A 24,648-nucleotide genomic window follows, 5' to 3' on the forward strand; every position below is an offset into this window, starting at 1 on the left:
ATACTTTTCTAATATTTTGTTCAGCTCACTTGGCAGTGATACAAACAGAGTGAAAGTAAATGCCAAGCCTGCCACTTTATAAAGGCTTGAAATGGAATGAGTTTTATGTGTAAACTAATGAAGTAGCTAGGCACTTACTCCAAGTGTGTATCCGTTTGGTTTTGCTGTTGTGTGTAAACAGATGTAGTGTGGATTGATGGTTCAGTTAAAATAGAATGAAAGCAATAGGCCAAGGTTCAGACACTAAAGGAAATCCTCTGCTTTTTGTCAAAGAAGTCTCTTGGTATAGAGCAAACTGGATTAGATGTTCTGATTTTTCTTGGAATTCATGTTTTTCTTTGTTGTTCCCATGAGAGGCACAAGAGATGTCTACAGATGGGTTATGAGTATTAAATTTATTACAATAACAGTTTACAGTACAAGGCACATACTGATGACTTACAATCAGCTTGCAACACTTGTAACTAAACAGATGCATAAATTAATAGAGGTGCATCATGTACAAGTTGGAGGGAATACTTAGTTCTGTACAGCTAAAACTCCAGTTTAATTCTCTTTGTTTAAAAGGCAAACATGGTCTTAACTTACCAGTTTCATAACGTCCTTTTCATTGTTAAGAACAGAGGGTAGGATATACTCATGTAATAGATAAGCAGAAGTGAGCTGAAGAGAAGCAATCTCTTTGCCTCAAAACACTTGTAATTGCAGTGCAGCCCATTTGGTATCAATATAACTAGTTTTTGTACAATGTTTTAATGTATGGCTACTTGAGCTATCTGATAAATACTGGTTACTTTAAATGTCTCCTTATGGCTTTGAAAAAGGAAGAAAAAAAGAATCAATGATAAAAATGAGTGAAATCAATTTCTCAATGTTTTAACCACTCAGCTAAAGCAGAGATAATAAAAAATGAACTCATCATAAGAAGATTTGGAAACCTTCAAATCAGTATGCTGTGTAATAAAAGAATAATGAGGACTAAACTGCCTTGCAAGTTCAGCTTTTATAGAGTGAAAACATTCATTTCCCAGACTTTGATACATAGAGGCACCTTGTTCATCTTACATTGACGTTTCCTTTGTACTTTTTCAATTCATGAACTAACAAAAATTAAGTTTAAAAAATTGATGGTTTTGTGATTGGTAACTTAGTAACTAAAAGGCTGACTCATGTTAAAATAATTCCCAAACTATTCCTGTTTTCCTTTCAATGAAGCCAGTTTTGGAAGTAGTTTTACTTGAGGAATAAGCTACAGAACTATTTCTTATGAGTAACTGTTTATTCTGTTTTTCTGGTGGCAATCCTTGTCCCTTGAAATACTTTAGGTCTCAAGTTCAACTTCCAGTAAGAAAATAACTTCTGTTTGTAGTTCTGGAAGAACAGTCCTTATCCCTTTAAGTTATTTCCTTATTGGAAGTTGGGCTTGAGGCCTAAAGTGAACTCGAAGACAATAGCTGAGGTGTAAGAGGTGTTTCTCCAGGAGGTGTCTGCACACCTAAGGAAAATAACCTTGGTGGAAGTGATGAAAATGTTTTCAAAAGACAAATGATACATTAGAGGAAAGCAGTGATGGTGCAAGTTCTTCAAACCTGTGTAAACTCTTCAGTAGATTTCTTACTGCCTGCTGCTATGGATGCGTATATAACCTTGTTAATTTTAGCAGTACACTACCGAAGTAGACAGTGAGATACAAAAGAGACTTTTATCTTCTGTTTTATTTTACTTTTGTTATAATCTATGTGATAGAATAAAAATACAATGCATATTTTTACATAAATGATGCCTATTTAGGTTCACCTAAACTTCCACATAACTGCAGCAGGACTATTGTCCTCCAGCTGACCTGGCAACTGCAGTCAGCCTGAAGGGCAGATGCATTTGGAGAGTATGTGTGTGCATATGATAGAAAAAGGTTAATATGTGCATGGGAGTTAATTAGCATATCAGTGCCTCAGAATTTAATACAGACAAATCAATCCTGCTGAACTGTAATTCTTGTTAAAAAGAGTGAAAACCTAATGCATTCCCATTAGAAGAGGAGCAGATAAAGTCTCAAAGTAGGTTTATATAGTTTGTAAAGCATACTTTTGTCCAACAGCCAAAAGGATTGTTCTAAACTTTAGTTCTCCAGGAAAGTATAGAAAAAGCCAGAAGTTTGAAATTAAATTAGAAAAAGAAAGAAAAGCAAAGCAGAGATGTGGATATTTAAGGTTCCCCTTTTTGGCACCTGAACTCAAAATATTGGTTTGTAGTTTCTGTGGATGTGTTAGGTCTCTGACACGTCAGGTCTGTCTGTCTCATTTTGTAAATAGCTTAGTTACAAAAACAGCATAGTAAGTGCTAGCAACTTAGATGCTTGTCAAGTAACCTGTGACAAGCTTTTGTGGCTTGAATAAGTCTAAAGGAAGGTGAAGCCTACATTACAAAAAATGTTTTTGTAGTATTTGTTGTGCAGAAAACAATAGAAACTCTTGCCATCTACAAAATGCAGGAAAGGAAAAGGAGGATAATGGTACCAAAAGCGGGTGCTAATGTACGCAGAGCTGTATATAGTGCTGCTCAGGATTGTTTCCTCTTCCTCTCTACTCTGCTGCAAATGTAGGGAATTCACTATTGTTTTTTCACATTTATAAAACTCTGTGTTACTTGAGTAATGTATGGCTATCAGAAATGGTTTGTATTTTTCAATGCAGCGGAAGCAGTTAGAACCTTAGAAGCAAATACGACATTGCCCAGTACGAACAATCACATTGAGGAAGATAAAGGAGTACTGCCACAGACTCGGGGTTCTACACCTATTCCTACCCACTGATCCTCATCCTAGAGTGGCAAATGCAGGCAGGCACACTGTCCAACAGCCCCTGTGCCCACACGTGCAGTATTCTCAAGCACACAGACATCCTCGTGTTTCCAGAATGAATTCATTCTCAGTTCAGTCTGGTTGGAAGTGCACTGTAGATTTCATTGAATTGCTTGGGTTAATGTGCTGGAGGCATCATGTTGCCAAATGCCCGTTGTCCATGACACAACCTCCACAGAAACTCCTCCACTTGTTGTCTCAGCTGGAAACTTATTTTTTTGGTTGGGAGAGTATGAGGAAAGGTACATTTGATGCTCTCCTCTCCCCAGGAAACAGATTAGCCTATACCGCATTCATGCGGATGTCTCCAAAAGGAATCTCTGTAGCTGTTTCTGGAGTGATGCTTTTCAGAATACGCTGTGGGAAAGAAATCGGTATTAGAAATTGATTCATTTTAGAGATAATATATGACAGCTTTTTGGAAAGAAACTTAAAAATATGACTGGTGAACTATGACACAAGGGTGTCACAGGCTTCTGTTATCTCAGTATCACAGAGATGTAAGCTGCCATGGAAACACACAACATTCTTTTTTAATTATTTGTAACATATAATTTGTATCACAGCTTGACAGATGCCATATTAATGCTTTAGGACTTTGCAGTTTACTTGGATACCCTGAGCCAACTGAACATATTCTTTCTGAGCTGTTATTTATGTGAACCTACAAGAATTACCAACAATTTAATCACAGGCTGCCACAGTATTATGGCAGAGAAATCTGAAGTACAGGAGAGAAAGGAAACTTACAGATATAGCCAGGGGAACCAATCTTCCCCTGACTCATTCAGATGATCCACTGTCTTGTGTGGTTACTAGGAAAAGCCTCCAGTTCACTAGAGCTTAAAAAAAGTACTTGATTTAATGTTTTATGTTAAGGTACCAGCAGCATCTTAGACCTGGGGACATGTGTGAATCACTCAGAATGGGCAGAAGACAATTATCTATCAGCTGGCTTAGAACAGCAATAATCCTAGCAAAATCTATTCATAGTCTTTATAGGAATCATGTCCTCTTACAGTCAGATAAAAGCAAGAGAGTGTCATGGATACCTCCTTCAGTGTTCCTGGAGTGACAATCAGCCGATAAACCATGTAGATTGGAATGAAGATGATAGAAGAGGTTCCTATGCAATAACCCACTACTGTGGTCCAGTAGGGATAGCTATAATCAAAAAGCCGTAGCTCAGGAGGGTTGGACAGAAAGCTGCAAGTGATGAACTGAAAAAGAGGAAAGTATGAATAGATGTATTTTGATGGCACACATCTTAGAGAACTTTGTGGCCCAGTGTAGCATTGAACCAAAAAAATAAAAGGAGTTGGAATCAAGAAGTATTAAACATATGTCAACACTGATAAAATCCTAAAGAACAGTAGTAGGGATTTAAGGGAAAAAAAAACCCAAACAACCAAAAACCAACCAACCACAGAAAGCCCAACAACAATCAACAAACAAACCAAGGAACCCCTGAAACCACTTTTGGATATCCACACTTTCCTTCAGTAAGTTCAAAAGAGCTTTAGGGTACACCCCACCACGGTATTGCTTCTTGCCTAACAAGTATTAGAGAGAAAATTCAGGACCACACTTGGACATTTAAGCAATACAGATTCAACTTTTTTTCACTCTTATTTTCAACACATTTTCTCTTTTCTGTCATATTTTTCCATAGTATTTACCTACTTCAGTAGCTTTTACAAATGTTAATACTAGTTTGGGTATAGTATTCTGATGTCAGCTGGATTAATGCTCTTAACAGCATTTTCCTGTGCATGTCCCTCATGACTGAAAATTTCTTGTGAAACAACAAATACTTTGAGGTGAATGCTACAGGAATATTTGTGGCTGTTGCTGGAAGGATCTCTGGCTCTCTTTTTTTTCAGAGTATGATCAGAAGATCAGGATTACCGGCAAAATTTCCATATAGAAATAACCCTCTGCCTTCTGGGCTTTCCCTACTTCAATTTTCACAGAGAATACAAACAGCTCTGCCTGGTAACCACATCACCAGAGCTGGATTCCTCTGTTTATTTTTCTGTTGTAGGATCACAGAGAGGACAGCAGTATAAAAGTTATTTGTGGTGTCAACACTTATTTATAGCTTTTTTTCCCTGTATTTTTTCTGTGAGTAATAACATCTCTTAATTGTGCACTGATCATTACAAGTGTTTTAGATTTACTCTGAAGGTCTTAAATCTACATTCTGTGCTTCACAGACTCCATCTTGACCTGCTCTGCTCCCAGTAAAGCTAGTAACAATAAAAGATAGCATGAACTAATTTTGGATCAGGAAATGAACACTTTACATTCAGATGTTATCAATAATACTACCAAGTCAAACACTGGGGCAGTATTTCCAATTCTGACTTATAGATTTGTAAAGGTTGCAATTAACTGCTGTACATTTTAAGTGGAATATTCTAAAGCTGTCAGTCAGCGGTTACTGAGACAGGCTATTTACTTCTCTTCATTTTCCTTCCCAGGCAGGAAGTATATTTCATCATCTTTTATTGCTTCATTTTTCTGAGGTAAATATAAAGCAACAAAACAAAGTAACTTTGTTCAGTAGAGGGAAGGAGTTATTCAGAGCTTATTTAGCTAGGTCATCTACAAAAATCCTTAAAGTAGTCATTTAGTAACAAGACCTTGCAGCACCGTATTGGATTTTTCACTAATGGAGCATTTTTGGTGTAATAACTGTTACTAATGAACTTCACAAGAGAATTCTGTCATTAAATGTTTAGAAGTCTAAGTAGCTGCTTTGGTCAATTTGAATGTTCTTGTGCTGGAAAGCAAAAATTATAAAGAAAACTCACCAGAAGGAAGATGGGACTAATTGCTACCCAGCAAACTCGCCAGTACCAGCCTGGGGTAAAGCCTAGCATTTCTTTCACATCCTTGCAGAACTGGGTGATGCCTGTGGAGACAAGTGAGAGGAGTGTGCTGACAGCAGATAGCAGTTTTTCTTAAGTAAATGCAGCATTTTGTATGCACAGCAAATACACTCAGAGTGCATCATGAAAGGCTGTTTTTCCTTTAACTCTTAATTATATTGAATCTTTCATTATTCTGAATTACAGCTCTTGTTACTTTTAGCTGTCATTACTTCTGTCAGATAACAATTTCTAATGATTCCCATAGATCTGGTATTTAGTGGGTTTCTAAAAAGGTTTGGTAAACTTTTTTTCTGGGGGCATCAATGGTCTTGTCAGCAGAAACAGAGGAAATGCCAGGCTGCAGAAGCTCAGGAGTCTGGGTTAGTATTGTTTGTTGACATGACAGTTTACCCACCGTAGAACCAGGCTACAGCAACTGCTTCCAGAAACACAACGGTCAGGACAGCTGGGCCAGTGGCGTATTCTTCAAACAGTTTTACCACATACGCTCCTCCCTAGAGAGGAGATCAAATGCTCAGTGAATCTTGTAATGTTCTTGTTTGTTATTGTCTTCCTCTGGACCAGGGTGTTCACAGAGGGATATTTCAGTCAGTTCTATCACTTTGTGGCTGTTCCTGACAGGGAAATCCTTGAGCATGCTGATCTGCTTGCTCTCTGGACATGTATTTCACCAGTGGGGCTGCCATGCAGAAAAGTTAAAACTGAATCTGTTGGCAGAGCCAGCTGGATTTTAATGAACAAATGAGGTTTGGTGAGGGTTGAGGGGATGGCTTTTTGCATGTCTTTTGTTCTTGCATCTTCTTTCTCCAACTTGAGTCAGAGTTACTGAACAGGAAATAACTAAGATGCTGCTTTGCTCTCTTTCCATTTGGTGTCTAGAGTCATGAAGGAGGAGAGCATTGTGTTTTGGAGAGGAACTGAGTCTCCTTTTACAGCAAATGCTTTAAATGGGAAGGAAGTTGCAAATAAATGATCAAGTAGAGTGAAGCACAACAGGAAAGCCAAGTATCTTTTCCCTGTCCCTTATGATCACAGTATTCCTTATTCCAAGTGTTGCTTTTTGTGAAAATGAAATTGCACAAGTCCCACTGTAGCTATTTGGTGTGAGTGGTAACAGTTTCTCACCTGATTTGATGAGAAGATCAAGGAAATTCACTGCTAGAAATTTTTGGAGAATAGCAGCAGTCAATGGCAGCATTTTCTAGCAGATCATTTTTTTGTCAATTCTTGTTTGTAAAATTCAAAATCAGTTTCAAACATGGTGAAAATTAAAATATCAATCCCTGTTATTTTTTTAAAGGGAGCTTTTGAGAACAAGAAGCAAACCACATACAAAATGTGGAAGGTTGTTTGGTTACTCATTCAGTGGGGAGCAGCAGCTGCGTCATGATGCGGAGCATGTTAGAGTTTTGATGAATTGCAATAGGATCATTTTGCAACACTTTTCTTAGTGAGAGGTTCACATTAATTCCAAATATAGTTTTCTAATGCATAAAGGAAACAGGCTGGAGATTTAATCTGGTTTCTTGAAACTCTTAAAAAAATAGTGCCTTCTCCAAGTTGTCCTTTGCAAGAAACTGCCAGTAAGGAAAGCTGAGTAATGGGTAAAATACTTACAAATGTCAGGGTTGCTAATGACCCTAAAAAGCAAATGATGATCAGACCAAGGACAAACAATTCCCTGCGTTTGCTCCAGACATGTGGGAATTCATCCAGTACTCCAGTAATCACTCCCTCTAGTCCTGCAAACTGGAAAGAATGGAAAAATCACTGAAAAGTAGAGGGCAGTTTTACCTGCTTTAAAGCATGTTCCAGTGCTTAAAGGAAGTTTAAAGCATTGAAACGCTGGTGCTTTATTCTGCCTGTAGAGTTGGTGTGATTGTTGGGATTTTTTTCTGCAGAACTTTTAAACTCTTTAAGGTGAGGGTTTAGTCTTTGTGTATCTGTAGGAAGTACTTCCATCCAGAGGAAGTACTATATTACAAGCAATAGGATGCCAGTAAGTAGTAGCTGGCTCCGGAGAACCAAGATTGTGAAATCAGCTGAGTTTAGCCTTCCTGGGAGTAGCTGATTCTCAGTCTCAAGCTCATATGGCAAGTTTTTAGAACATCTCCTTTTTGCAATGCTACTGAGAAGGCCACCTCCAGTTCCCACCTTTTAAGTCCAATTAATATGAAAAAAATGCAGAATTTAGCAATTGCTTTGTAAGTTTACAAGAGAGGAGGAGCCTGGAAGGCAGCATCAACCGGGAGTTTGGGAATCAGGTGCTTTTGTTGTGTTTCCAGATCTGTTACTAATTGTCACAATATGATACTAACAAATCATTTAATTTTATTTAGGTCTGTTTAGGTCAAAATTGGAGTAATAGTTGCTCATAGAAGCACACGGAGATACCAATCCTGCTTTAAACCCTAATCCTGCTTTAAACCCTCTGGTGATGGTCCAATATTTGTAATTCTGTTTCTTCTGATGTTTGGGAGGATAAGGCCATACACTAAATGTCTGAGAGGTCTGCTCTCTCACACACTGTGTACTTACCGTGCTGTCTAATCCCAGTGTGAGTAACATCAGGAAGAAGATGATTGCAAAGAAAGTGGAAGCAGGCATGTTTGCAATGGCCTCAGCATATGTAATAAAGAGAAGGCTGGGTCCTGATTATAGAATGAGAATTAAGGATAATTGTTAGCACAGTACTGGTACAGGCTGTTTCACTGTACCATAGAATCACAGAATGGTAGAGGTTGAAAGGGACCTCTAAAGATCTAGTCCAACTCCCCTGCTCAAGCAGGTCCACCTAGGTCAGGTCACACAGGAACATGTCCAGGCAGGTTTTGAAAACCTCCTGAGGAGAAGCCTCCACACCCTCCCTGGGCAGCCTGGGCCAGGGCTCCCTCACCTCAACAGTAAAGAAATTTTTCCTTAAGTGGAATTTTTTGTGTTCCAGCTTTTGCCCATTACCCCTAGTCCTATCACTGGATGCTACAGAAAAAAGAGCTGCCCCATCCCCTTGCCATACAGCTTTTGAAGTATTAATGAGATCCCCCCTCAGTCTTCCCCATGTTGCCTTTGAGGGGAAAACTCTCCCCAGGCTATTTTGCAGTGTGTAGTTAATTGCCACATCTGTGAAGCTGCATTCAAGCATGAATATAGGCTGTCTTTATGGAATCATTTTTAGCTGTACTGTACATTTATAACAGTGTCCTTATCATAAAGTAAGTGACTATTCTGAATTACATGTTAAACGTTTTGCATAATTTGGGCTGTTCCCAGTCTAGAAGATAACATACAAATGTGTTCTGTCAGGAGCAGTTTGAGCATTGTGTACAAAAACTTATCTTACCGGTGTCTTTGGCAACCTCAGATACATCTTCATTCCTCATCTCTGCCATGTATCCCAGCACAGTGAAAATGACAAATCCAGACACAAAACTAGTCATGCAGTTCACGGTACTGGTAATCAGAGCATCTCTGCAACAGAAGACCTAACTTGTATTAGGGAATCGGCATCTGCTAGAAAGGGTAGTTTACTACCAGGTGAGGTGAGTTAATAATCTGGATCAACTACTAAAAAACTAGTGGGATACAGTGAAAAACCAAGCAGCAGATCTGAAAGAAAGAAAAATCCCCCATATGACTAATTTATCTTCTTCAAAGAGATGCTACAACATGAGTCTGACACAGGATTGGAAGTTGGATGTATACTGGGGTATTTTTAAAAAATAAGAATTACCACAGGAATAGTAAAGGATTGGGAATTTTATTTTACAAGTTATAAATAGAATTTTTGGAGAGAACAAGGAAACAAAAATAAATTGCCTTTCAGCTAGAGACTCAAGTAATTTCCTAACTGACTGCTGAGATTAAGTAATTCTAATGTAATTGTTTGGCAGGGGTTTCATCTGGGTTGTTGTGGCAGGTTTTTACGTCTTAGACTCTTTGCTGCAAGTGGTAGAGATTCTCTCTTTCTAGAGTGGGCACAACAAAAAAGAAATGGTTTAGATTATAAGGTTTTTTCAATAATTTCTGTTATGCTTCTGTGCCTTTCACCAGCCCTGTATTTCTTTTTTAAAAATACCCACAGTTATATTTTTAAACTCAATTCTACTTATAAGAATAAGGTAGAACTCACTGGTAGCAGTTGTTATGGAATTTGTTGTAGCTGGCATAAGCCAACAGGACCCCAAAACCTGGACCAAGGGAGAAGAAAATCTGAGCTGCAGCATCCACCCAAACCTGAAAAATATTGAAGATTTAAAAAATAATAATTATATGAAACAGATGAAATGAGTTTGGCATATTCAGAATATCACTTAGGTCAACAAAACTCTGTTTCATTAGTCTGCTTATATCCTGGTCCTGGCTTAACAAACGTTTTGTTAGGAGTTCATGTTGAAATACAAACATTTATTGTAAATCTGTGAGAGCTGTAAATACCCACTATAATTTTAGTGTCTATGTAGTGCTCATTTTATCCGTTTACCCTAAGTACTCACTGACAGTTTCACTTCTGACAGCATCTTAATTCACAGTGATTTTCCTGTAATCAATGTAACACAAGTTTTGCAATGTAGAGAGAACTTTCTATCCATGACTTTGCAGTGGGCTTGGCCCATCTTCCTCCAAACTCTGTGCTGTAGAATGGTCCTAAGTTTGATTGTGTCCCCTCCAGGCTAAGTAGTAGCTGATCTCTGCCCAGATTTTTCCTAGGATTATGGAAATACTTTGACAGTGTGAATGAAGTTGTAGTCCTTGGGACTCAGTTCAGCTTTGTTGTCATGACAGATGCAAGTATGATGCTCTTGTTATGAAAAGCCTGTTGTACTTGAAAAGTGGCCACAGCCTTAATGAGTAGTGTTCTTAAAGTACAATATCAGTTCTCTTTCTGAAGGTGAAAGTCCTCATTCATTTATCCTTGTTTGATTGAAACACAGAGTTCATTACAACTCATTTCTAATATTCTCTTCCATCATGTGAGGCCACCCTGTATCATCCACAGACAGAGCTCTGTCATCGTCCAGCACACAGATTGCAATCTGCTGTCCTTACTTCAGATACAACCAATACAATATCAATGCCCTTTATTGCTTTTTCAGAAGATGTCCCTTATTGGAGATGCTGCTTTATCAGAGACTGGTGTCTTTTCATTTCCTTTTCATTCAAAACTCTCCATATCAGCTGGGCAGCTGCAGACTTGCAAACATGAGAATTTTTAATCTTTGTATATGTGGTATTTATTGCTTTGGGATGTTTCCATCACCCTTCTCACTAGGTATTTTCATAGGCAGTAAAGTAAGCACAGCCTTGAGCCTGATGGACTACTTCTCATCCACAGAGTTCAAGGCTGTATATCACATACTGGAATGGCTGGGATTTGTTGGTTAGCTCAGTTTTGGCCTCTGCCCTCCTTTCCTTTCAAATCTTGGTGGTGTGTGCAGGCCTAACTGATTTATGCCTTCTCCACATGCACTTGCATGCATTACTGAGTTAGGTTTTTTGGTTGGTGGCTACAGAGAGTGAGTCTCTTTTGGAGTAATCTGCCAAAGCTTGTCACAGGATGGAGATCTGAAGTTTCAACTCTAGTAACCCACGCTGCTTAAATACGGGCAAGTGTGGACACCACTGGGCTATGGAGAAGCCCACCCAAGTGTGTAATGATCCCCCTCACAGCCAAAAAACCCTGCAGCTAGACCACTTGTTAGGACTTAGTTTGCTCAATGTAGTTGTCATAGGTAATGGATTTTGTTGCAGTGTAGCAGTAGTCATAGCCTCTCAGTCTGTGTCAGGCTGTTCCCCATCTTCCTGGTGATAAACTGTTTGGTCACTTATTTTCATTCTAATCATATCACTAACTCTACACAACCACTGTATGGGAACTCTACCATTAGCTCAAGCTAAACTGATGGTGGACTAATCTTCAAAAGAATCTTTATAATTATGGGAAGAACAGCATGACTGTTAAACAAGAGCATGAAGTCAGGCTTTTAAGTCCATGCTAAGACATATGTTTAACCCTGCTTTATGTTGAAAATAGACATTGAAGCACATCCATGCTGATAGGCTTAAAGCAAACCTCTATCCTTTTATAATGTTTTTTACCTCAGTAGCCAGGAGTTTCTGCCAGTCAGGTTTCAGGTAGTAGAGAACACCTCTCCAAGCCCCAGGCAAAGTTGCACCTCTCACTAGCAGGATAAAGAGTATGATGTAAGGGAACGTGGCAGTCACCCATACCACCTGTGAGGGAAAAAAGAAAGATGGCATTTGCCATGGGCAGAAAACTAACAGGTGATAATGAGTTATTACAGCTCTTAGCATTTGTAACATCTTCATTTGAACTTCCCAGGTCTGTAAACACGGATTTTGCACATCTGTACCCATGTTTTCTCTTAGCAGGTTTATTCTTGTCCAGAGAACAGTGCATAGCTTACTGCTGTTATGTACTATTTGGATAACAGTAGCAGTCACTCTACAGTACATGCTTCCCAGATGCATGAACCTGTAAACCCTGTCATGAAGACAATTTGAGATAATTCTCTGTCAAGTGAATTGGCTCTTTTAGAACCGCTGCTGGACTATACTATACTGTACCAAGTTGATTTGTCTTGCTTTTACATTCACCTTGCCAGATGTTTTGACTCCTTTCCAGATACTGAAGTATACAATGGTGAAGATTAATAATAAACAGATGGTCAGTTGCCAGCTAATGCCCCCCAGGTCATCCAGCCCATTGGACCTGTGTATCTGTAGAACTTGGCGTCTGAAAAATGAAAGAAAAAAGCAAATATTTATGAAGTATGCTTTGAACAGTCCCATACTGTGGTCTGAGCATTACAGGTAGTCCTGAGGTCTTGGTAAGTGCGCTTCAGTCGTGTCATTTTGGATCATTTTTTAGTTTTGATTAAAAGTCTTATTTTAACAGTACACCAGTGATGGAAAATGATCAGTGATGACAGCTGACAGTGGTTGGGAACCTCTGATGTAAATACAGAGTAACCTGTATTCAGTTATTTGAGTAGTTCAGAAAAGGCTACCAGTAATAAACACCCCTGCTCCCTCTCCAAAGCAGAGCTTGCTACATGCTCCACTGTTCTGACTAATGTTACTGTCCTCACTTACATGCACTTACGTATAAAATTCTTCTGCAGGAGAGATGGAGTGCAGGGACCAGCTGACATTGTCCTTGCTGAAGTAGTTAGTGCAGTTGCCTGTGTTCCAAGCATTTGTGCAGCTAGTCCATGGCAGCTCCGCCGTGAAGGAGGATACGAGGTAGTAAAAGGCCCAGGCCATAATGGTGTTGTAATAGGAGGCTACGTAAAGATCTATTATACAGATGGCAAAGCCAATTCCTAGTAAGGCAGGAAATAATTACATTAAGTGAGTGTGAGTTTTAGGCCAAAAAAAAAAGGAAGGAATTGGTTATCACATAAACTACAATTAGTAACTGTCTAAGGCAGCTCTGCAGGAGGTACACATACCCTCTCAAGTGTTTACAACAGTGGAATTTCTTGTGGCTTCAGAAACACTCAGGCTCCAATTCCAAAAAAAGCGTCCTTAATTGAGACAGAACATGCTTATATAGTTTTTATTCATCTATTCCTAAATTCATAGAATTTAGAAATAGGCATCTTGCACTCACAGTGAACAAAAAGACAAGACCATAAGTTAACACGGGGAGCAAGAGTAAACGAGCATATAGAATGGATCCTTTTCCTCTGAAAGGCTCTGTGGTAGGATAGCAAATGGCAGACCAGGCTGAAGACAGAGAATCATTTCTTTGTGATATCTTTATAATATAAATAGTAGATCTTTATTCTCTCCTATTTTTGATTTTGCTTTGGATTCAGTGATATTGTTAATTACATTTTGGGTTTGAGGGTTTTTTTAATATATTGTCAGAGAAAGGGGACTGGCCTCTCTCTGATCAATTTAATAATCACACATCTTGCGTGTGTGTGACAGTACACACAGATACCTGCAGCTCTACATGAAGTTTTAGGAAAGCTTGCTTTGGAAAGCCAAAATCTTGTGTAGCACAAGCCAGAATTTGTTTGATGAGATTTTTTTTCCCAGAAATTTCACCCTTATAGAAAATCTTTCAGATATTCAGGAAGTTCCTAGTAATGTTCCATTTCATTTCTTTACCTTTGAATATAGGACATATTTTTCTCCAAATTGAAATACACCCATTCCTGTGGTACTGTCCTAGTGCTAGTTCCATATAGAAGAGAGGAATCCCTCCAAAGATGGCCATAATTGTGTAAGGAATGAGGAATGCTCCTGCAAGAAATAAAGTAGATGATAGTAACTTTTCACAGGACTTGTTTTCCAACAGTACCAGTTGCATCAACAACACTTGCCTTTATCCTACAGAGAAAATGCATATCCCCTCCCTAGCCAGTGTGTCACACTGAATTACCATGGTATTTCTCATAAGAGCAACTACTTGGCAGTGTGAATACAAAGCCACACTCCGGCCAAACTTTTCACATTTCTGTCACAAGCATACAGAGGATTCACCAAAACTGTACTGGCTACAAGCCTCTACTGGCTGTGAGATGGGCTACAGATAAAATAATTAATTTCTTCAGTAAAATGTCTTTGTTACATTAGGGAGACAAAAATCCTTTCCAAGATCTCCTTGAATAGATTTTGATTGTAGCTGATATGTCATTGAGTCAAAGACTTAACATTCCTGATGTGTTGGTTTTGAGATGATATTTATCTGATTTTAAAACATGCTCCCTGGGGCAGGGATTGAGTCTTTTTCATTTGGAAGGTGGTTCTGCCCCTGACTGGCTCTCAGTTTCTAGTTGTACTGGTTTTTTAGATTTTGCTAAATAGTTTTTCTTTGATCTTAATGTATCTAGTTCTCCTATCTCAGTATTTAGGTTTTCCAGTCTGCTTGAAAAGTAAATAATTTCCTTGTGGTGATTTGTTATATATGATATTAAAATAAGCCATTTCTTTCTAAATAAATAAACCACATCCATTTCTAAGCAAGGAAGTTCAGCTTTAAGGAACAGCACACAGAACTAATCACTGACCTCCTCCGTTTTGGTAGCATATATAAGGAAATCTCCACACATTTCCCAGATCCACTGCATATCCAATAACAGAGAGTAGAAAGTCCACTTTTTTACTCCAGGTCTCTCTGTCTTCCAGCTCCATCAGCTGCTGCTGGCCTTCTGCTCCACAGGTGGTGGAAGTAGTGGTTGTAGTGGTGGTTGTGGCTGCTGGGGCGGTGCTCTGGGCGTCTTCCACCTCTCCCATGCCGTTGCAGGGAACAGAGCTCTGACCCCCTGAATAACCATTTGAGATCTGAGCTGCCTCCCCTTTATCTCCCTGTCTGGGATGGACTTTACTGCCATCCTCCACTAGCCGTAGGGCAGATTTAGGGTTCTTGACCAGAAGTCCATTCTCTTTACAATCTTCTTCTTCCTTACAGTCTGAGACTTCTGTCTTGGAAGTCAGAGGCTCAGTCTCATTTCTTGTTGCCTTTTTTTCCATTTTTACTGAGATTTGTTCTGATCACTTGCAGACAGCAGCAGAGTCCTGTTGAAGCTTGTCTTCCCAAGCTTTTCTTCCCAGTGTATTCCCAGGCTTTTAGAATTCCTTTTCCATATTTAAATCCATCAGATTCAAGGCACAAACACCATCTAAGAAATGGAAAATAGTTAAAAATCCATTACAGGACTTACTGATGGTGGTAACTTGCAAGTTATATCTGACAGACTCCGTGATTAAAATATTTTGGAAGTAATTAACCATCACAGCATGCAAAGTGAATCATGTAGTAGATAATCCATTCAGGACTTTGTACAGAGGAAGGAAGGAAGCACTCATGCTCTTCTATTTCAGAAGTTGGTGTACCTGGCTTATAACCATTCAGGCAGGTTTGCTGGACTTTGTGCATTGTTGGACAACTCACAGGCTGTCACAGACCTGTTGTTATCTGGTACCACAGTCTCCCTTTAAATACTGGTTTCACACACAGGGAGGTTGTGGGACTCCCACAAAAACAAGGGCAGAGTTTAGTGTGGCTTGTATTTTCCTAAGTTCATCCTGTGATTTCTACTGGCAATTTCTAGATACACCCAGCGTGAAGGGAAAAGGATTAATTTAACAAATATGAGATAACAATGGATACACAAATTACATTTCATGACCATGATATGGTATTCCGATATTCAGAAATCCTGTGGTGTCTGCTGTTCAGCTGTTCAGCAGCAGAACTAGAAGCCTTAAACAAAGGTTTAGAAAATATATTTAAATATCAGTGGTTTTGCATCAACTCAACACTAATAACAAGGAAAAAAAATCAGGAAACTTCAGTTTGATTGTTTTGAGTGAGAACTGACGTGTGAGCTTAAAGGACAAAACTCATCCACTGTTTTAACTCCTTGGAGACATAAAAGCATCTTCCATCTATTTGGATCTGCTAACACTGTGGTTGCAGCCCCAGAGGCAGTGGGCTTTACTCCTCTGCTACTTGTCCCTGCCAGCAAAAAAACAGGCATTGGGAGAATCCCTGGCTTTACCTGCCCTCTTCATATGTGCTACAAGCATAATCCAGTGAAAATAAACCATCCTGAAATAAAGAAAAAGTATAAACCAATTAACTTTTCCTTCAGAGCAGAAAGAACAGAAAAAGAATTGTGATTCAGTAGGTCATTTTTTGTTTTCTGCTCATTTGCTCAGGTAATGTAAATGCCTGGCTACCTTTACTCATGAGAATCTTCAAACAGGAGCTGATTCTCTGTGCTGTAAATTCTCTGGGGTAGTAATCTTGCTTGACAGGTAGCACAGTGTTACACCATCTACATGATGCAACTACAGATTAATTATTTTTCTCCTTTTCAAAGCATTTTACCACAGTATCATTGTCACATCCTAACAGAAGCATCAGCATTATTTCCCTTCTAACTGCTGGAAAAACTGAAGCAGAGAAGGGATATTATTTGCTCATTGCTAGAATTTGCTCATTGCCAGAGTTATTAAAACTCAAGGTTTTTATCCTCGTTCAAAGACAGTTTGTTGAACCTCTCCCTATACATTTACCAGTGCCAGCAGAAAGTGAAAGAAAGTTATTGAGCTCCAGAGTAAACAGCAGATATGAGATAGAAGTTACTTGAAGGCATTGTTACAGCTTTCAGAAATCTCTAGCTCTTCAGGCCTACATTCTGTCTTTATCCAGGTAATGTTCCTTTCATCATATAGCAAGCAGTGCATCATGAATGCTGAATTCTTACCAGAGCAGTACTTTGCTACCATTAGTTAATCATCCACAAAGACTGAAACATCTTCAGAGTTCCAGATAAAAACACTACAGTAAAGAGCAGTCAAGACTATAAAACCGGAATGTCTTTGGAGTCCAAAACCTTCCAAATGTCCCAAAAGAGCTTGTGTAGATGAAAACATCCACTGATGGCAACATAAAAATCCTAGGAAAGGCCACAGCCAAGCTTCCCCTTGTGTAGAACATGGTAAATAAAAGGTAGGAATATGGAAAAGTAACCTGAGCCCTTCTGGACTTTACACCTCTTACTCATAAATGGGAAAGCAGTAAAGGATGTTGATTTAGCTGCATTATCTCATGAGACTAATTTTTCCATAGCTGAGACTTAAACTCTTACTGCATTTGCAAAACACTTTCTTTCTGCACATAGATATTTCTCAGCACTTTCTTTACTGAGGAGAAGTCATTGAATGTATTGTTGGTTTCCCAGATCTGTGACAATCAGGATAATTGTCTTATCCAGATCTAAGCTCCTGGCCCTCTGCAGACCACAGGGAAAAAAAATTAACCACATTATTTGCAATATTTTGGTAGCATTTTCTGTAGTGTGAGCCTCAAGTATGCAAAATGATGTGTGAACTTTCAGGGGCTTCAGCTGGAATTTAAACTATTCCTTTCTGAAAGAGAATCACAGTCAGCTGCCCTGGGAAATCTCTGGAGTTCTGAACTCCACAGCTAGCCGTGGTGTTCCCACTGGCATAGTTGGCACATGAAAACAGAACAGTTAGAGAATGAGAAGATTTCATTATGCTGTAAAAAACTGTGGGAGAATGTACTCCCCTTGCTTGTTACAATGCAAGGCAAAAATATCTGAGGGAATTTTAACTGCTACAAACACTGTAACCAGCTGCAGAAACAAGCTCTTGGGGCTAGGAAATATGCAAGCACCACTAGGGAAGATATGCAGGGGAAAATGATGCTGATAATAAAGGATTTTGCCCACCTCAGCCTCTACTTCATCTCTGTGAACCGACGTCTCAGTAGTTACAGGCACTAGAATGACAACAGTCAGTGATATAAGAAATGGCAGTTTATTACCTATTTTCAATCAGATCTGTTGCAAAGGTTGCTCTTACATAAATACACACTGGCTTCTTATCACCAGTATAAATAGCTATGGGAGGAAAAAAAAGCAAGCTAGCTGTGCCTTCCCTTGGTTTCGATCTCTGTTTTGTAGACATGACTTTGCTCCTTTGAGAGGCCCTTTGTGCCTTTTCTTTCTCCAGTGGCTCTAAGCAGAGATTATTCTCAAGTGCAGTTTTCATCTCCGTAACACTGAGCTGTCCAGGAGCACGTGGAACGTGCTGAGCTGCCAGCCCTGTAAATCAAATCACTCTCCTCCTTTCGCAAAGAGTGACTAAAGAGGAGTGACCCTCAGCTCTTGGGCAAGCACCCTGTCACGAGCAGCACATCCTCTGCAACCATTCCCTGCTTGGCTGCTGGATAACAAAACAGTGGGTAGTGTGTTTCCACAAGCTTGACTGAAGCCACCAACACAGTTCACATAAGCCAAATAGTAATGAAATGATAATTTTTAGTTACTGCAACACAGAGCTCACCTTGAACCAGCACTCTTAGATGTAAAAGCCCTGTATGTCTCTTGATGCACAAAACCAACTCCTTTGCCTCCATCATTGAGTCCCCAAGGAGCATCCCTGTCCCGGGGCCAGATCCTTCCTGAGCAGGGAGCTGCACAACCCATGTGCCGTGCTGTGGGTATTTCTGGAGGCACGCAGTGACCTCTCGTGGCAGTGTGGGAATCCCTCCCCTGAATCCTCGGCCGTGTAGTAAACCGAATCTTTCCAGCACTTGAAAACAAAGGGATTTTCCTGTTCTCTGTATTTTTTCTTAAGGAGAAAAATGACTTTAATGTGTCTAGGAGATTAAACAATTAAGTTGAAGTGTAGCAAATACCAGATGCTGCAAGGGAGGCAAATCTTAATGCTTCAAATCACCTGGAGAATACTTTTATTTGAGGTGGGGCAGCACTGACTTCCTGAATTCCTCAACACAAGGCTTGTTGAGGCTCAGTCTGCATGAACTACAGAAGTCATGACTTGTCTCCAAATGATCAAATACATTTTAACGTTGCACAGTTGTGAAATTGGTAAATTTGCATATATTTTTCATGTGCTAATTTTAGAAACCAATGCTTGCTGCAGCAGCAGCCAGTCACTGAGCTCCAGCTGCATTCCTGTACCGCTGTCGCTCACGCTGCTGCACCATCAGCCCTGCTCCTGTCCACTTAGGTGCTAGCACTGTAAAGAATTAAGGTACTTTAAACTCTTAAACAAAAATTTAGCCTATAGTGTTGGCAAGCAGAATCACTGAGATGATTGCTGTTAACTTCACCAGAATCTCACTTCTATCACAAAGTATTTAAGGTTGTTAAAATGATGTAGCAGCTTGACTGTGTATTACACCTGTAATGAAGGTGCAGTTGTATGGAAATGGAAAGAATCCAAGGAAATTATCTAGGAAATCAAGTGAGAAATTTGTAAGACAAGACAGAAGACACTATCCCTCATAGGAAAGGCTGCCTTGTTTGTAGGTGCTGTCCTCACCTCCAAGCCACAAATCAACCGTCACCCTCCAACAGCCACATACCTGGATGTTTCTAGGTACCAGTCTTCACCTGTATCTCCTCATATGGTCCTAGCCTGTCTTTGTGAACAGAAAGGGAAGTACATGATCTGGATGACAGTGAGAATCTCATATTCTTCCTTTTGAGAGGCTTTTGTGGGCATTATGAGCATTTTATCAGAAACTTGCAGTGTGTAGATGATGAAATGGATCCTATATATGAATATCTGCAGTTCTCCAAGGGCTTGCTCACATTCTTAGTAAAAGAGAGTAGAACTGTGCTCAACAAGTAGTCCCACTGAGACAATGGCCCTTCTGGGAGAATAAAAGGCTACTTACCAAAGTAAGAATGGCACAAGTAGTGAGCTCCCTCCTGTTAACTCATGTACTCCCAGATAAGGCTAAATATCTGAAAGAATAGTATTGAGGGTATATAAACCTGTACTTTGAGTTTTATGCCATAATCTTGTCCATGCTTCAGTCTGAAATTAAAAAGTCATCAGGAAAGAGAGATTTTACCTTTAAAAATTTGCTGAGAAAACAGACACGGTGTGGTACTGGGAATGCTGCCAAACTGATGACAGACATTTGAAGTACTGGGAGGTGGGGGGGAGAAAATGCATTTTATGGCTTGAGAGTGTCCATATGTAGTGCAAGGAAACAGATAAGCTGAGAGGGGATGATGTTCCTTTTGTACTCTTCCTCAGTTTATTTATATAAACTTGAAGATACGTAACACAGCAAATATCACCAAATAAATAGAGCACTGTTCCTTAACAGAACTCTGCACAGGCAAATTAACAGGCACAGTGTTTCAAGTAAGGACCTGTTCGCAGACTCAAGTCAAAGACAGGCTGCACCTACATGCCAGAATGCAAACACTTATGTGTGTGACATCTTTATCTAAAGAAAGTAAAGAAACAGTCACCATTGTTTCCAGATGATGTTTCTTTGAGGGAGCCTTGGTAATGACTGTCTCCAAATTACAGCCCCTTTATTCAGCCCCCTAGTTCTATTTAAGTTCTTTATGAAACAATTATCCCATAGATGGGCTTCATTACATTGTATACATTCTGTAAGATACAGATTGCCAGATCAACAGAGCTACAGAAATACAGGTTTGGAAAAAAGTTAAAACATTAGTGTCAGAAAGGACACCAGGATACAGAATGAACGTTTCTTTACACTCTTAATACTGTTCTTAATGAAAACTCAGTGGTTTGTATTTTCACAGAGGAAAGCAGGGAAGAGCTTAAATACTCTGCACATTTCCATGTGTGGGAATAATTTAGGGGGTTTATTAAATTCCAGTTTGGGGGCAGTTTTTCCTAATTTCTATAACCTGTTGCAATTCATCACACCGTGCCCAATTAGAAAATGGACCCACGTCAGTCATTTGCAATATGCCAAGTTTACAAAGCACTCTCCAAAAAAATTATGGTCAATCCAGCACCAGAAGACAAAGCCTAAGTGTACCAGCCCTTCCCTGGTAAAATACCTGACAGCTAACAACCCATATTAAAAAAAATCCCCAACGTGTCCAAGAATCCAGATCCATTAGATATACAATCTTTTTCTCCCCAGGCTTTCTCAACACATCAAAACATGTTTTCCATGACTATTTATGTACTCAATTACATTGCATTCCTCACTTAAACTTCCATATTACTTAGCAAACTAACCCAGCAAGCCAGTTGGTTTCAGCAATAAACATGATTGACTATACATATATATATACATGACATCCTCTTTGGATTTATTACTTATAATAAATCTGTCCCATTGAGTTAGGTAATTTACTGTGCTGGAACAGTTTACCTTTTATAATATACTTAATATGGTTAATAAAGCTTACTTTGCCCTTTAAAAAATAGCAGTTTGCATTGAGGGGGTTTTTTCCTTCAGATTCTGCTGCTTTATTTTTCCTTATAGCTTCATGCTTGCTTGTAAATGTTAAATAAACTTTACATTCATAATGCAATTACACAGACTGCCAAAAAGTCTAACGTTGGATTGTCATAACATGTTCTGCTACAGACATTTGACTCCCAGCATTCATAATTGCTGGGCAAGTGCCTGAACAAGAGAGAGTAGAACATGTAACATCAGAAGAGCAAGAAAAAGCATTACAATTTTAAAAAGCCAAAATGAGCTTTCACAAAAAATCAAGTGTATTTCTCCCCCATAAAGCTATGTTATATGTACATTTCCTCAGTGTTCTAGAAGACCTTAAAAGTTAATTTAAAAAGAAACAAAATATATTTGAAACTATCATTAGGAATTCAGGTTTTGTAACTGTTGAAAGAGGCAAAGAGGAGTGCAAGTTAATGAACCTCCAGTGTCTGCTTTCTTCAGAAGGTAGGCTCTGGAGACAGTTGTCTAGGATTCTGTCTACAGTTCATAAAGTACTTTAGATACCAGCATGTTAAAAACAAAATTACAAAGTACCTGTCTTTCGGATGGGTTTGAAGTGTTTTCCTTGGAGTTATCCAAGCTCGAGTAACCTTCACCCACATTTACTTCAGAGTCTCCGGCACTCAGCCTGTGGGCAACTCAGCATCTTGGGGAGGTTTTTGTACACCAATCCCCCTCACATGGTCTGATTTCCAGATAATGTGCTGCCAAAGAGCTCTTTAAGAATTTTTGCGTCACTTTAGTCAAATAAACTTTATGTTTCACGAGGGCTGCAGCTCAGTTTTCCTCCTAGAGGTGGGTGGCTACAGTTGTCTGTGCTGATCAGTTCAAAAGAGCAGGATCCAATGAAGGCAGGGCGAGACAGAGGGAAGCTTTTCTGGAAAGGCACTGTTTTGCTGGCTGTTAGTACAGCTATAAATAACAGGGTGGTGGTGATGATGATGATGATGGAGACAACAAACAGGATGGAAGTTTTGAGGGAGTCAGTAAATCACAAATTTGCAGGTGTGTCTGTAGATTACAAAAAGATGGGAAGGTCTGGGATATAATCACAATAAAAGGGCTTGAAAAGAGTGTTTTCTAGTGCTGAATACTTCTTTTGATTAAGCATGCTTTCTTTAAAAGCATTTTGCTGCTTCAGTAAATGCTCAACAAGTAATTTCCTTTCTTCCTACCACTATTTAAAATACCTCACTCAGCCTCTGACACATGCTTTTTCTCCGGCTTTTTTCCATCCAGGATCTCTTCATTCCTAGACTTTCATATTTGTTTATAAAAAGTAATAAATCACAGGTCCATGAAATAGTGCCGTAGTGTAGGTGGCAGATTTGATAAACAAAAACAGTGGAAAACCAGAATAGGGACAAATAAGAATAGCCAATTGTTCGAGAGTCACAGCACTTTTGCTGTAAGTTTGCCAGTTTTCAGAGACTTGTTCCAAACAATTGAAAATAAAATAAACTCTGAAAACTGAAAAGCATAGGGATATAATTAGCACTTTGGTTTTTCTGTCTTCTGGTCCCCTCACCAGAGCAGCAGCCGGTCAGCAGTGTGTCGTTGGCACCATCTCAAGGATCTCTCGGGAATTGCAACAGAAACGGCAGGGAGACACGTATTAAAATCATTTTTGTTTTCACATTAATTCTTGTGGGCAGTGTATTACAACTGTTTTCTCAAAATAAGCTTCTTGCTGTCACTTGTACTACAGTCATTGTTCTTTCAGTGAAAGGAGCAATATCTCACATCTTCTGCCATGCTGAATTCCCCTCCTGTACTCTTCTGTCCAAAATAAACAGCTTTGGTGGTATTAATCTCCACTTAGCCGTGGACAGCAAAATAACCCCACAAGTGTCCTTGCTTATTGTAATCATTCACAGCCTTTCCCCTGTTTTGTCATATTCTGAAAGGTTTGCAAAGACAGATATTATAGTCCCTCCCTCACTAAACCTTTGCAAAGGTTGGAGTACAGTGTTTGAATGTGTAAATTCCCATCTATGGATGAGCAGCGTTTTCCTTCTCAGGAGGTGGGAAGACAGATGGTATGAGGAATTTGTGCCTTCCCTTCCACACAGATTTCCAGCTCTCCACTGCTGGAATGGATTTTCCACAATCACTTTTTCTACCCTCTTACAAGAAATAAATGTTCTCTACTTTGGGCCCCTTGGCTCTTTACATAATTATATGGAAGTTTTTTTAACTTCTAGAGGCATCATGAGCTTTGTCTGAGGTTTTTCTGCATCTTAGTCTCTGCTTATAGTAGACTCTTTTAACAAGTTCTGAAACACTATTGCATACCATTTATCTTGGTCAGCACTTGCAGTTAAATTGCTTTCGTCTGCTCACATCAGTGGCACCCAATGTCAGCATTTAATTATTTTTGTAGGGCATACAAAGCTGTACCATGACAGACAGCATATTAAGAACCCACTTTTCATGACTTATCCTGGCCTTTTTTTTCAGCTGGTTATTTTTTTTTCCATTAATGTTTTCTGCAGCAGCTTGGGGGCGGGTTCATTTCTTGCCAAACAGTCTGGAGCCTTTGGGGCATAATATAAATAACAGGCTGGAGATTTTGGGTAGATTCAGCAGCTTTATGACACTTAACTCGTATGTGAAAAACTTTCAGGTGCTGTACTGAATCAGTTCTAGAATTCCAGGAAGCCTGTGCATTAGTGGGCAAAATCCTAATGATTTGAGAGAAGTATGAAAAAAATCAAATGAAGAAAATGGACTTGACACAAGATGTAACTGCAAACACTTCCACAGTTCTCCACAGATAAAGCAGCTGTAGATTCCAGTTACCAATGCCAGCACAAGAATGGGAAGCATCACTCACATTACCTCATACCAGTAGTACCAGCTGTACTAAAAGATTAATAATAATTCTGCAAGCATGTCTCTGATTCACTGCCAATAAGAGGATAGGGACAATCTTCCAAATAACACAAACCAAACAAATCCTAAAACATTTGTTCCCCTCTTTTGCTTAGTTAGGAATCAGACTGCACTTAGAAGTTATTACAATTGGCTTTGGGATAAAAGAAATTCTCATTGTCTTCCCTGCTATTTTCTAAGCTGGCTGTGCTGGGATATACATCTGG

At 39.3% G+C, this 24,648-nt stretch overlaps 1 protein-coding gene across 2 annotated transcripts; it reads right to left on the minus strand.

The window, feature by feature from the left end:
• Positions 1-384: 384 nt before the first annotated feature.
• SLC6A4 (solute carrier family 6 member 4) lies at positions 385-22,419 on the minus strand. 2 transcript variants are annotated; one of them, XM_010205711.2, is made up of 14 exons: positions 22,082-22,419; positions 14,799-15,410; positions 13,897-14,031; positions 12,881-13,100; positions 12,373-12,511; positions 11,854-11,988; positions 9,887-9,990; positions 9,098-9,225; positions 8,296-8,408; positions 7,375-7,506; positions 6,152-6,251; positions 5,677-5,777; positions 3,913-4,080; positions 385-3,217 (listed from the first exon to the last, which is right to left on the minus strand). In XM_010205711.2, exons 2-14 carry the CDS (start codon positions 15,259-15,261, stop codon positions 3,143-3,145), a joined length of 2,013 nt encoding a protein of 670 aa, XP_010204013.1. In that variant the 5' UTR covers positions 15,262-15,410; positions 22,082-22,419; the 3' UTR covers positions 385-3,142. The 2 variants fall into 2 exon arrangements, with proteins under 2 accessions (XP_010204013.1, XP_061868046.1); XM_062012062.1 differs by lacking the exon at positions 22,082-22,419 and adding an exon at positions 19,973-20,026.
• Positions 22,420-24,648: the final 2,229 nt, after the last annotated feature.

The sequence above is a fragment of the Colius striatus genome, chromosome 20, assembly GCF_028858725.1.
Source record: "Colius striatus isolate bColStr4 chromosome 20, bColStr4.1.hap1, whole genome shotgun sequence".
NCBI lineage: Eukaryota > Metazoa > Chordata > Aves > Coliiformes > Coliidae > Colius > Colius striatus.